General features: G+C 46.5%; 1 protein-coding gene across 3 annotated transcripts in view; it reads right to left on the reverse strand.

The window, feature by feature from the left end:
- Positions 1-11,621, reverse strand: part of Iqsec2 (IQ motif and Sec7 domain ArfGEF 2) — an 80,102-nt gene extending 68,481 nt beyond the window's left edge. For all 3 annotated transcript variants that reach the window (XM_029473108.2, XM_029473107.2, XM_029473106.2), the window contains exon 1: positions 10,656-11,621. In XM_029473108.2, the coding sequence (XP_029328968.1) occupies positions 10,656-11,362 (707 nt within the window). In that variant the 5' untranslated portion in view covers positions 11,363-11,621. The remainder of the gene's footprint in view (positions 1-10,655) is intronic.
- Positions 11,622-14,767: the final 3,146 nt, after the last annotated feature.

Here is a 14,767-nt window from a genome sequence, read left to right on the forward strand (position 1 = left end):
TAAAAGTGTGTGTAGGCCGGGCGTGGTGGCGCACGCCTTTAATCCCAGCACTCGGGAGGCAGAGGCAGGCGGATTTCTGAGTTCGAGGCCAGCCTGGTCTACAAAGTGAGTGCCAGGACAGCCAGGGCTACACAGAGAAACCCTGTCTCGAAAAACCAAAAAAAAAAAAAAAAAAAAAAAAAGTGTGTGTATGCTACATGATCTAACTTATACGTAGAAGCTAAAAAAAAAATTAATCTCACAGAAATACAGAACAGAATAATGTTTACCAAGACTGAAAAGGATGAGAAGGGAATGGAGGGAAGATGACTCCTGGGTACAGAGGTGCTAGCAGACAGAAGGAATACCTTTTATTGTCCTATAGTGCAGTAGTATAACAATGGTTGACAAAAAGTACTGGAATATTTCAAATTAGCTAGTAGAGAGGGTTTTTAATGTTCCCAATACAAAGAGATATAAATGTTGGAGTACAGTTTAATAAGTACCCTGACTTGATGATCACAAGTTGTATACATATATTAAAATGCCATACTGTATGTAATAAACATGTATAATTACTATGTCAGTTAAAAATAAAAAAATAATATTGAATATATACACTGCTTTGATTTGTGCTCACTTTGTTTCTCTTGGTTTTGAGATGAGGTCTTGATAGTGTTGGTTAGTCTTGAAATTCTGCGCTCAAGTAATCCTCCTGCCTCAGCCTCCCAGCTGAGCTGGGTGCCACCTTGATTGGCTGGAATGCTTTTTAAAATTCTAAAATCAAGTCCCTTTCCTTTTCTGGGATCTCTGTCTTTCATACTGTACATACCAAGCAGAGACAGTGATAATTCTCCTGATATGAGGTTCTGGTCTCCAGTGTTTGCTTCTGTTTAGGGAAGAAGCAAGAGAGGTGGGTACAGGACTGGATACTCTAAACCAGTGGTTTCTCAACCTGGGAGTCCTGATGCCCCTTTCACATGTGTTGCCTAAGACCATCAGAAAACATCGATATTTACATTATGATTCACAATAGAAAAATACAGTTATGAAGTAGCAATGAAAATACTGTTATGGTTGGGGGTCACCAGAACATGAGGAACTGCATTAAAGGGTCACAGCGTTAGGGAGGTTGAGAACCACTGCTCTAAACTAATACTTTGGCTCCCTACAACCATCTATACTGATGCCTTTTCAACCAGCTCAGCCTGCACCACCCTCTTCAAACATCACCATTACCATTCCAAACCCCATCCAGTCTTCCATTTACTAAACTATTTACACCCAGCAAGTATTTATACCTGCCTGAGTCATGAAGGATTTAAGGTTACTTATTCCAAGAGCACAGATAAGGGCAGACCAGAAATTGAACAAAACAATAAGAAGCTGTGTGTGAGAGAGAGACAGAGAGAGAGACAGAGAGAGAGACAGAGAGAGAGAGACAGAGAGACACACAGAGAGAGACAGAGAGAGAGAGAGAGACACAGAGAGAGAGAGAGAGAGAGAGAGAGAGAGACAGAGAGACAGAGAAAGAGATCAAAACATGTTTTTCAAGCTAAATTTCAAGTCAACTGGTGGCTGAGGCAGAAAGGAAGACACAATGAACATCCCAACAGCCCCATATTAGCAAGGATAAAATATACAATTTTCAGGAAAGCAAAGCTTGGCCTAGTCCTGGATCCAGAAAGAGAATGAAAATGATTGTTTATTGAGCACATACAAGCATCTGACATTGCAGTTCAAATGATCTCAGTTAATGCTGAGCAGTGGGCATTGTTATTCCATTTTAAAGACCAGGAAATAAAAGCTTATAACAGAAAATGGTTTCACTGAGGTCATTTAGCACACTGAAGCAGATTCGTATTCAGACACAAGTCTGTCTTTCTCAAAAGTACAGCCCTCCTTTATATGAAAGTTGAAACAGGGAGGAGGGGAGGTGTCCAAGCCTGACTATCAAGGCAGAAATTGCCTCCGAGCTGCCTCAGATACACCAAACAAATCCTAGCAAGACAAAAATCCTAGCAAGAGGTTTGGTCCTAAGGAGCCAAAATGGAGCAGAAGGCCACTCTACCATTCAAGCTTCATCCCCAACAAGTCACCTAGTCTCTTTGCGTCCTAGCTTTCCTCTTTCTTTCATTTGGGTTTTCTATAAGTAGAACACAAAACAATTCCACCTTCCTAAGATTTTAGAGCAGGAAACAGCACATTAGAGGGAAGCTGCTCTGAACATTGGCATTAATACTAGAGAGACTCTTGCAGTCAGGAACGCTCTCCCCTGCTCTGACACCTCTCCCCTGCTCACACCTTGCATGGCCCTAAACAGTCTTTTGTCTCTTCTGTTCTCAGTCTTCTCACTTGTAAAGTAAATCTCCTTTAGCCTCATAGTTCTGGCCCTTCCAGCTCCAACACCTGACATTTACAACCCTGCTGATCATGAATGATTGCCACCTCTCTGAACTCCTGCAGCGGGCTCCGTTCCCTTCTGTGATGGCACTTGAAGAATTTAGTGTCATTACTATTCTCTCTCTGGCACCCAAGTGTGCAGGTCTTTTTTTTTTTTTTCTTTTAATGAGATCTACTATCTTAACAAATTGTTTTCTTTTTAAAATTAGTTTCATTGGGCTGGTTTTTTTCTTCCTTCCTTTCTTATTTTTATCGACAGGGCTGTATAGCTTTGGCTGTCCTGGAACTTGAGATTCACCTCCCTCTGCCTCTCCAGTACTGGGACTAAAGGCTCATTATATAATATTCACATGTGGACTCTTGTCCTTTGCTCATATTCATGCCCCCAAAGCGCTCTCTTACTTTTCTCTCCTCCCTTCACTGGTGCCCTTCTTCCCTGCAAATAGTCCCATTTTTGCTTTCAGGTTACATATAATTGTGTATACACTTGTTCGTGTGTGTGTGTGTGTGTGTCTGTGTGTGTGTGTGTGTGCGCTGTGTGTGAGCATGCCTGAGGTTGATGTTGAGTGTCTTCCAAATCCACTCTTCACCTTCTCCTTGAGATAGGATCTCTCACAGAACTTGGAACTCACTGACTGGTTAGACTGACTTCAGCTGACAAGATTCATGGATCCTCCTGTCTCCACCTCCCCAGCGCTGGGATGACAGGGGTGCACCAAAACACCCAGCTTTTTAGTGGGTGCTGGGAATCCTATCTCAGATCCTCACAATTGCACAACAAGCATTTTACCCACTATGCCATCTCCCTAGCCCACATATATCTATAAATATATAGTACACACACACACATGTGTATATATATATATACATATATATATATATGTGTATATATATATACATATATATATATTAATGCAGATTCTGCATATGAGAAAAACATACAAAATGGCCTTTCTGTGTCTGGCTTATTTTGCTTAGCATGATTTCCAGTTCTATTCATTTTTTTCTTACAAATGACACTACTTAATTCTTTTTAGGGGTAAATAAAACTGCACTGTTTATAAGAGTTGCTGTGGTCATGGTGTCTCTTCACAGCAATAGAGACCCTAAGACAATTTGATTCAGGTGAGTGTAATACACTGTAACCTGAGATCCAGTAGGAAATCATAAGACCTGGATATACAGTCATACTAACCTTTTTTAAAATTAATTAATTTATTTATGGAAGTACAATGTAGCTTTCTTCAGACACCCCAGAAGAGGGCTTCAGGTTTCATTACAGATGGTTGTGATCCACCATATGGTTGCTGGGATTTGAACTCAGGACTTCTGGAAGAGCAGTCAGTGCTCTTAACCGCTGAGCCATCTCTCCAGCCCCCATACTAACCTTTTAAGAAAACCCAAGAATCATACAACTGCACTCTTATTTCCATGCGCCAACAAAAAAATAAATGAAACTTATAGTCTAAAAAAGATCACATAATGCCACATCAACGCATCTTCTATGAGTAAAGGGTACCTCTCTGGTGATGGTGGTGGTTCATTTACATCTAAAGCACGAGAGGAACAGTCCCAATCAGTCATATAACTGGCTAGCCATCTTTGTTTTGGCTAAGATATGATAGGACTTTTTTCACGTTGTTTGTCGCACTTCGCCTCTAGGGGGCAGGGAAGTATCATCTATTCTTGTCTAGCCTTAGCAGATCCCCACCAAGGAGGAAATAAGGCATTTATTCACCTTTCTTCCCTGTCACACTGGCTCCTGCCAGGGAAGGAACCAAAAAGGCCCAAGTCTATTCCCACCCCAAGATGCTGTGCGTGGCCTTGGGTATCTTCTCAATAAAGACTGGATGGAAACAAAAAGGGGAAAAGAAATGGAAAAATTTATAAATCAACAACTTGTAACCAGACTTGGGTGAACTGCATACAGGTCTTGTACAGGACTGCCTGGTTCACTCAAGAGAGAGGATTTTCCTCCATGGATCAAGAATGTCGCATGACACAGACATGGCATGCTAAGGAGATATAATGATGAGCAGATTGGCCTGCATATCTTTTTGTTTGTTTGTTTTTTTTTTGTTTTTCAAGACAGAGTTTCTCTGTGTAGCCCTGGCTGTCCTGGAACTCACTCTGTAGACCAGGCTGGCCTCAAACTCAAAAATCCGCCTGCCTCTGCCTCCCAAATGCTGGGATTAAAGGCATGTGCCACCATGCCCGGCGGCCTGTATATCTTCAAAAGTCTCATTCAATCCTGCTTCTCTGTCACTATATGAATTGGGAGACCACTGGGTGTAAAAGGCAGAAAAGTCATAAGCCAAATGCCTCCAGGGAGCAAGTGGAAAAGGCCAAAAGAATTTTGAAGTTGACATTTCTCTCCAAAGGAGTCCAGAATAAAGAAAAACTGAGGTACTGGGCCATTAGCTCACCAGGACTTAATTAGACATTCATGTGTTTACTCAGAATTGACTGAGCAGCTATGTGTTATGCAAAGTACTTCCAAGTTCTTCAGCCCTTTGTTATGCCCCCTGCACCAAGCACAGAATCCAATACAAAACTTGTACTCAATACATGTCAGTTAAGTCACAGGGTTTCTCAACCTTCCTAATGCTGTGACCCTTTAATACATCTCCTCATGTTGCAGTAACCCCCAACCATAAGATTATTTTGTTGCTACTTCATAACTGTAATTTTGCTACTGTTATGAATTGTGATGTAAATATCTGATATGCAGGATAGCTGATATGCAACTCCCAAAGGAGTTGCAACCCACAGATTGAGAACCGCTGTTTTAGAGGCTAGTAGGAGGCACAATAATGTGAACAACTACAAAGGTATTGTAAAAAGCTAGACCTGGGGCTAGAGAGATGGTTCAGTGGTCAATAGCATTAGTTGCTCTTACAAAGGACCCAGGTTTAATTTCCAGCACCCACAATCTGTAACTGCAGTCCCACGGGATCTGATGTCCTCTTCTGGTCTCTACAAGCAGAGAATGCATACTGTGCACAGACGTGCAGGCAAAACTTCCCTATACATAAAATAAAAATAATAAAAAGAAGATAAAAAGGATAATCTGCTCATTGCAAATGCCAAGGATAAACTGAGCATTAAGAACGACCAATAAGGGCTGGCAAAATGGCTCAGCGGTTAAGAGCACTGACTGTTCTTCCGAAGGTCCTGTGTTCAAATCCCAGCAACCACATGGTGGCTCACAACCATCTGTAATGGGGTCCAATGGACTTTTCTGATATGTCTGAGGACAGCTACAGTGTACTTACATATAATAATAAATAAATCTTTAAAAAAATGAACAAGGGCTTGGGAGATGGCTCAATAATTAAAAGTACTTTTTGTTCTTCTAGAAGACCCAGGTTTGATTCCCAGCAACTCACATGGCAGCTCACAGCTTCAGTTCAGGAAATCCAGTGCCCTCTTTTGGCCTCCATGGGCACATATGTGGTACACATACAGGCAAAAAAATGCCACAGACACAAAATAGAATTTTTTTAAACAAATTAAGGACCACCAAATAAACACAGGAGAGGTGTGAAGAGCTGTCAGCTAATTCAATCTTAAAAATTCAACCAAAGATGAGGGAACAGCACAAGGCTAACTCAAGCATGGACTGAGGACAAGGGACTCACCAAAATGAGAGAAGGGGAATCTGTGGACAGAAACAGAAAGACAATGAAAAACATAGGAGCCAGACTGCAGACATGGCTTGGCTCCAGCTAATCAGAGGCTTAACAGAAATACATGGTGGCAACAATCAGGAGGTAATTGTAAGAGGGAACCTCTGTCGGAGGAAAGCCTGAGTCGTGACTAGGTCCATGTCTCTAAACCCCTCTTCTGGCAGGGAGCAGTGCATTGAACGACTGAGAGCCATACAATTCTAGGTCTCATCAGCAGGTTCCTTTACAGCTCCTCCCGGATTCCTCATTTCCTCATCTGAGGATAGCAGTAACGCCCACCTGGCGAGGGGTCTGTGACAATGAGATAAGACATGGGGCTGCCTGATGGGTAAGAATGTCAAGAATGCTACAGGCTCTGGAGCCCAGCCTGGGTTCCTACTAGCTCTTTTGTAGTCCTGCCACGTATTCACTTAGGGACCTTGGCTGTGTTACCTGAAGTTTCTAGACCTCAGCTTCTACATCCGTAAAATGGAGTTAATAACAATTTACATAAAGGGATGCATGTGAAGACAGAAGGAATGATTCCATGGGAAGCATGTAGAAGGCAGTGTCCAGCACACAGTAAATGCAGTAAAAAAAAATGTTAGCTATTATTACATAAAGCTGCATAGGATAGTGCCTACCACCCAGAAAGCTGAGACTCAATATGAACAGGGCCTCTTCACCATGCTCCAGGCTTTTACTCTGCCCCTAGCAAATTCAGAGGCCATAGTAGGTAGGAGGTGGACAGAGAAAGAACAGGCAGCAAACATCAATTGGACACCAAGGGACTGTGCACTTCTTCAAAGCACCTTCCTCTACTGCCCAGGTCCTCAAACAGTGGCCTGGCTCACTTTGGTCCCTCTATCCTCTGAGGAACCCCACCCTTTTGGTTCACTTTGTCCTCTGTACTGTCTATGGCCTGACTAAGCCCGAAACCCTGTCTTCCTGGCTGGTGGGAAGAGGGCTCTGCAAGTGCCAAGAGCATGGTGTTTGCTCAGCCTGGTGGCCCCTCCTGCTCTGTGAACACAGCCAAGAAATATTTGTGGATGACAACAACCCCATTCTTGCCCCAGATCTAGACAGAGAAAGCAAGACTCCCAATTCTCCTTAAACTTAACATTATCATTTTCTCCCATACCAGCATAATGCTCACGACACGGCAGAGGGGACAATAAATAGTTTCCCTCCTGAAAGGAAAGAGAGACACCCTAGAAAAAGAATCCAGCACGCCAAAGGGGCCAGACTTCCCCCAGAGCCTCACCCTGGGATTGCTCTCACTTATTCATTTTCTCAGCAGCCTGGGCCCCTTATGGGGAGCATGCTGACAACCCACCACACACACATGATGAGAGCTCAGCAGTGAAATGGTAGGACTATGCATCGCCCTGGGTGTCAAGAACACAGGGGGGTGGGGTGGGGAGGAGGGAGCAGAGGATAGACAGTTACCACTATACTGGCTTCAACCCACCACTGCATACAGCAGAGATAAAGCTAGGCCCATGCAGAAAATGTAGGAACAGAGCTCTCTTGGGCACAGGGCACTGAGCAGTGAGTCCTAGCCTCTAGAAATCATTTTAGGTACCAGAACTGTAGTGTGTTGGGGGTGGGGGGAGACCAAGCTTAACAACCAAAAAAAAAAAATCTCTTTTTAAATCATGGCAGGAGGTGAGAGCTCCACATAAAAAGATCTGAGGATTAGTCAGGATCAACAACTAGTAAGCAAACAACTCAATCCTCATGTAGCAGTGACCAGAAGGAGGTAGGGACTCATGTTGCTTTCTGTCACACTAGGAAGGCCACACCCAGAGCCTGGCAGCAGAGATTCTGGCATCCTGGAACCTGTCCAGAAGAGCAGTAGGGAAGGATGTGGGAGTCCTGGGTAAATGATCCGAACATGGATGGGTGATGCCCAAAGCAAAGAAGGCCGAGTTCACAGGAACGGGAGCATGTTGTGTTAGTAGCGTGACCTCTGATGGACATCACTTCTCAGAGCCCTAGGTTTCTTATGCTGTGACATGATGGTAGTGACAGATGCACAAAGGGTTGTTGGGAGAACTGAGTCTGGGGCAGAACAGGCTCCCAACAAGCAACATCTTGACCCAGGCCCTAGTCTTCCTAGTCTGTCCACCAGAGGGAGCCTGGGGCCCAACAGAGCCCAGCCTGTACCAGCTCTGCCTGTCCTCCCCCAATGCTGCAGCCTCAGCTGCTGAACTCCCACCCTGCCTGCCCGCGCTTCCAACAGCAGCCTTCTCACCCACTCCTTACAAACCTAGAACAGGCCTAGCAGGGGAGTCGCTTGCAGCAGCATTGGTTACAGCAATGGCTACAGGTTCTCCTGACACCGGGCAAGGAGGAGGGTGGGAAAGAGGAAGACAGCTGTCTTTTCTTCTCATCAACTCCTCCACTCATTCCAGACCCATCTCTTCTAGTTCAAAACCTGGAGATACCTAAGGCTCTTTTGGCTTTTCCAAGTTCAGTACCTCAGCAGGTCCTGAGGCCAAGACTCCTAGGAGTAGTTAAGCTGTAGGGAACAAATAGCATGCCTTTAAGACAGGCAGACTTAGATTCTAGTCACAGCTCCATTAGCAAATAGTAGCATAACCTTGAATAAGGCCCCTTCATCTTGAAGCCTCAGTTTCTCCCTCTCTAAAATGGAGTTGCTGATGCTCACTGAGTGGGCTGGGCTGTGAAGTCCAAAGGAAGCAATCATAGATAGGCAAGCAGTTAATATGTGGTTGAGAGAAATCCAAAGTGTTATTTAAACCTCTTTATTAGCCAGTAGGAAATGTGATGCAAGGGATTCCAACAAGCAACCTGGAAAGTGTACAAAAAGAAGGAAGGAGTCAGAAGCAGGCCCGCAAGGATGGCAGAAGGGCAAATGGGCTTCCAGCCAGCCAAGAAAATCAGACCTATGTCTGCAGGGTAGAGAATCTGAGAGCAATGGAATTCGGAAATTGAGAAAGATTCAGGTCTTTTCATTGGGCTTAATGCTCAAATCAGGAACTATATGCTTCCTCCAGCTCTCTCAGACCCCCTTTAGACTTCAAGTGGACCAGTCAGGCCAGCTACTACCCCCATCCCTTGAGGCAATGTACTGCATCACAACTGGCTAGGTTGAAAAGTTCTCTTGATTTTATCTCAAATGTTCCCTCTGTTCCTGGATCTGCTCCCTGGAGCCATACATATTGAGGTTGCTCCCTCCATCACAGGCCTGACCCCTCTAGAGAAGTCTGCAACCAGGCTCAAGGACCACAATGCCCCATCCAGTCTTTCTCTGCCCCCCATTCTGGGGCTGTCCTTCCACCTCAACACTCAGCTGAGGGTGCACTGCAGTGGAGCCCAGCCAAGCCCTCAAGCTGCAGCTGCTGCTCCTGGGGCCCAGCCATCTCAACCCAGCACCCCAGCCTGCTGCCTCACCATGGGGGAGTTGCAGAGAGCTGTCTCCCGGCAGATTTCCTGAGGCAGAAGGCTTCCCCACCCCCAGCCCAGCCTCCAAGAGACACTCCACTAGTTGTGGCACATGGTAGGACCAGCTGAGCAGTGAGAGGAGGGGGAAGCCTGTCCATTTGCTAAAGGACTTCAGACTTGCTCTTTGGTGTGGCTGGGTTAGTAACATACCCATTGAATCTCAGTTGGCAGTCCCTGGCTTTAAAAAAAATATCTAGGGGAAATCATAGACTGGCAGAAGAAGGGACTCAGTCAAGGTCACAAAGCCAATCTGCAACAGAGCTGGAAGGGGACGCCAGTTCTCCCATCTCCCAGTTCAGTGTTCTTTTCAGTATAGCAGTAAAGCAATAGGAGGGCCTTTAGGGCATCCCTGTGAGCCTTCGTGCCCTTGACTCACAGCCTAATACATTTATCCCAATCAGCACACAATGGGATCTACATAGGAAAAGTAGACCCTGTCCATGTCCCATCAACTCAGAAAATATTCCTAACCTGTCTCAGACACATGTACAAACCCCAGCACAGGAACTGAAGCTGATCCAACAGATGGGAGATCTATGGACTTCCCTTCCTGGTAGGGCTCTTTAAATGGGTGTTGTTTTTCTTGAAGGGTGGAGACCAGCTGGACTTTGAGAAACTAACCAAGGGCCTAGCCTCCATCTTTGCTCCCCCATCTTTGCCACCATCACCCCCCCTCCCCATGCCAAGATATGCTGCAGTTCCATTCTGGTCCCCACCTGCCTCGAGACAAGATCACCAACCCCCCCCCCAAAAAAAAAGGTGTGTAGGAGTGTTTCTCTCTTTAGGGGGCTTGAGTTGATACCACCTCTGTCTAAAAATTATTTAATCCATCCTCTGGAAAGGATACAGCTAGGGGCTGAAGAAGTGGAGGGAGGTAGTGGGAATTGCTTTAGTCTCTAACTGGCTTTGGTTCTACAGGGAAAAGAAGAAGCCCGCACTCATCTGACCAAACCAATGTGTGGTGGCTAGGGAAAGCATGTCAGCTGGTTGAGGAGAACCTTCTCCCGATTGGGACAGGCGAAGCAGGAAATGGGATCAGGCATGGGTTTCATATACTTTATCTGCCAGCTAAGTTGGAGAGGGATCTAGAGGGAAAGGAATGGGTAGGGTGGGGGCCGCAAACACATTCCTTACTTTCTCTGGAGGGTTGTAGCCGGGCTGGTGCTGGTACTGGTGCTGTGACCTCCGCCAGCGCCAGGACTGGAGCTTCTGGATGCGCCACGACTCAACTGGCCCCGCTCCCGCGGTGGCCGCTGCCCCACGCCCACCGCCGCGGAATAGCCGGCTTCCTTCTCGCGGCCCGGGTGCGCTGGCCCAGCCTCCCTCCCGCCACGCTCGCGACCCAGGGCTGGGTTCTCATGGTGCAGGTGGCATTGGGCCACGTCGCGCTCGCGGGCTGTGTAACCGGTAGTGTCCTGGAGTTGATAGGAGGCTTCTCGCTCCTTATCCCGATAGATAGCTTCCCGGTTCTGGTAAGCGCCATCCCGGTTCGGGTAGCCCACGTCCCGGGACGCCTGGTGGAACTGGCTCTCCCGCAGCTCGCGGTGGTGGAACTGGGTCTCACGCAGGTTCTGGTACTGGCTTTCGCGGCCAGGACTATCCCGTGCGCCAAGGGGGTCCCGGTGCAGTTCCCCACGGTGCAGCTGGCTCTCCTCCCGCAGGTCGCGGTTCTCCTGGGTGAGCTGGTCCAACTGGCCCTCCAGCTCTTCTATGCGCCGCCGCTGGGTCTCCAACAGCTGCTGCTGACTCTCGATGATGTTGTTCAGCTCCAGCAGGTACTCCACCGCCCGGTTGGGGCTCTCAGATCCCGGGCCACCCGGAGGACCGGACCCCGCCTCCATCCTGGCGGCCCAGGGACAGGGGAACGGGCAGGAGAGCCCAGTCCCCGCTCGCTCACGGCGCCACCCTCCCCCGGGCCCAGCCGGGGGAGGGGGCCGGCGGGACGCGAGGGCGCGCACCGGGCTCGGGGGCCCGGGGGCCCTAGGGGGCCCGGGAGACAGCGCTGGGGCCGGCGGCACGGGGCGCAGGAGCTGAGGCTACCGCCGCCACCGCCGCCGCCGCCGCCGCCACCGCCACCGCCAGGGCTCGGAAGGACGCGGCCCACGGCGCTCCGCCCGCTGCGGAGTCACTGCGCAGCGCGGCCGCGCGGGACCGCCCCGGCCGCCGGCCCGCCCCCCGCCCCTGCCCCCACCCAGCTCTCCCGACCCGCCCCCGCGCGCCCCACCTGCAGTCGCCACCAGCACCCTAGCTGGACCAGCCCCAAAGCATTGGCACCTCAGCTGGATGCCAGCCTTAGCTCAGCCTACAGGAGATATCTCCATTCCAGCTGTCCTGGGGTCTTCACCTAACAGCCTAATGAAGTCCTCCAACCTATTCTAATATGCACTGGTCCAACAGGCCCAAGACCCAAGCCGTCAAAACACCCAGCCCAGGCAGTCTCCAGACTCAGCCAACTCAGACTTCCAACCCCTCAGTCTGCCAACCCCACTCAGTATCCCATTCCTTATCCCAGCTGGCTTCTTGTTTTAGATGATCTCCTTCCAGCTCCATGACAATCTCTTGATTTTTCATTACAACTAGTCAGTTATAGACCATTAACTCCATCTCTGTACTTTTGTGTTTCTCTAGCCTTGTGATCCTCCAGCCCATCCAGTCTGTAGTTCCATATCCCAGACAGTCCCTGGAATTCAACTACTACTACCATCACCACCACCCCCACCCCCACCACTACCACCACCCCCTACACACACACACACACACACACACACACACACACACACACACATGTAACTCTACAGGCATTTACCTTCAGCCCGCCAGCCTCTAAATTCTTCATCCAAATCAATACTCAGATTTCCAATCCTATCCGACCCCAGGATTCCCTATATTAGCCAGTTACTGGGTCTTTTGACCAAGGAAGGCCTTTTTGACAAGGGTCTTTTGATCATTGATGATCATTTCCAACAAGCCCCAGGACTCCCCATTAGAGTCAGACTTGATGTCAAAACATCTTTCTTCAACCGTCATTTTCTAATCCCCATGGAAATGGCATCTTCATTCATTCCACCATTGCCAATCAGTGAAGTTTTATCATTTCATTAAGACCCGAATCAGATTCTCAGCATGGGTTGCTAGTATTTAGAGGCCAACCTGAACTAATAATGAGTTCCTTAGCTACAGTGTGAGATGCTATCTCCAAAACCCAAAATAACAATAGAAAGTTTAGGAGCTGGAGAGATGGTTCAGAAATTAAGAGCACTAATTGCTCTTCCGAAGAACCTGGCTTCAATTTCAAGCACCCACATGACAACTCAAACTGTAACTCCTGTTCAAGAAGGATTTTAAACACTCTTCTGGCCTTCAAGGGTGCCAGGCACTCATGTGGTGCACAGACATAAACACAGGCAAAACACCCTTGCACATGAAGGAGAAGGAGGAAGAGGGAAAGAAGTAAGGAGAAAAGGAGGACAAGGAGGAAGCCTCTTTTTGAGTCTATCCCTGATTTTCCCAGTGATAAATGTTCTGTGCTTCTGTAGAGATCCTAAAGAGATTGGATAGAAACAGCAGAGTGAGAGGTGCTGAGAAGGCTGTGACTAACCAAGGAGAAAGCTCAAGAACAATGGGAATAGCCAGCTTTCTAACATAGGGTCCAGAATGATTACAAGGCATGAAAAATGCCTTCTGAGCTGATGCAGAAGTTCTCTAGTGTGCTTAGCTAGCCACTGACTGCTGGACTTCATTTAGTTCCCACTGCTCAGGACTGCCTTGATAGAAACAGCTACAGAATGATGTTCTTAAGCTATCCTTCCATGGGCAGAAAATAAAAGTTAATGGAAAAGCATCACTTTCTTTGTAAAAATTTATGTTATTATTATTACTATATTATCATTATTAGTGTGTGTGTGTGTGTGTGTGTGTGTGTGTGTATGTGTGTGTGTAAAAGTGTATGCTACATATCAACATCGGATCCCCTGGAGCTGGAGTTACAGGTGGCTGTGAGCCACCTGATGTGGTTGCTGGGAACTGAAGTTGGGTCCTCTGGAAGGTGGAAGGTGCAAGTGCTCTTAACCTCTGAGCCCCTAAATATCAGTTTCTTTCTTTTTTTTTTTTTAGATTTATTTATTTTATGTATATGAGTACGCTGTAGCTGAACAGATGGTTGTAAGCCTTCATGTGGTTGTTGGGAATTAAATTTTTAGGACCTCTGCTTGCTCTGGTCAACACTGTAGCTGTTTTCAGATGTGCCAGAAGAGGGCATCAGATCTCACTATGGATGGTTGTGAGCCACCATGTGGTTGCTGGGATTTGAACTCAGGACCTTTGGAAAAGCAGCCAGTGCTGAGCCATCACACCAGCCCTAAATATCAGTTTCTTAAACATACATAGTAAGATACCACATCCTCTATAATGGCAAACATCAAAGGGATTTACAATTTTAAAAAATGTTAGCACAAATGTGGAGATATTGGAACTCTCATTCATTGCCAACAGGAATGTAAAATGGAGCTGTCCCTTTGTAAAGCAGTCTATTACTTAAAAGGTTAAAAAAAAATAGAGCCAACAATTCTACTTCTGGGTGTCTAAAGAGGAATGAAAGTGTACAACTAAATGACTATACAAAAGTCTATAGAGTATTCATTGTTGCCTTATAAATAATAATAACCAAATAAGCAATTGTTGGATAAACAAAATGAGGTATAATCAAAAACTGAAATATTGGGTGGAAAGATGGCTTAGTGGTTAAGAGCACTTGTTGCAGAGGACCTGATTTGATTCCCAGCAGCCACAAGGCATCTCACAATCATTCATAATTCCAGTTCCAGAGGGTTGATTCAAAACCTTCTGTGGGCACCAGGCACATACATGGTACACATTACATGCATGTAGGCACATAAAATAAATAAATGTCAAATTTGAAGCAAAATATTATTTGAGGAGTCTAGTGCATGCTTATAATCTTAGGAAGGTGAGGCAGGAGAATTGTGAATTCCAAGCCAGCCTAGACTACATAGTGAAATTCTGTATAAAAACAACAGAAAGAATAAAGTATTAAAACATAAAAAAGAGTGGGTGCGAGGGGGAAGAAGGGGACTGGGAGGAGTCAGGGAGGAACTTAGAGGAGTGGAGGGAGGGAAAATTTGGTCAAGATGTGTTGAAAAGAAAAATAAATTAAAATATATGTATAAAAGTGTGGTGAAGCTTAAAAACTTTCTACTAAGTGAAATAAACCAGTCACAAAAGGCAAA

Source organism: Mus caroli, unplaced genomic scaffold (assembly GCF_978045245.1).
Source record: "Mus caroli unplaced genomic scaffold, Mus_caroli_1 scaffold_5, whole genome shotgun sequence".
Taxonomy (NCBI): domain Eukaryota; kingdom Metazoa; phylum Chordata; class Mammalia; order Rodentia; family Muridae; genus Mus; species Mus caroli.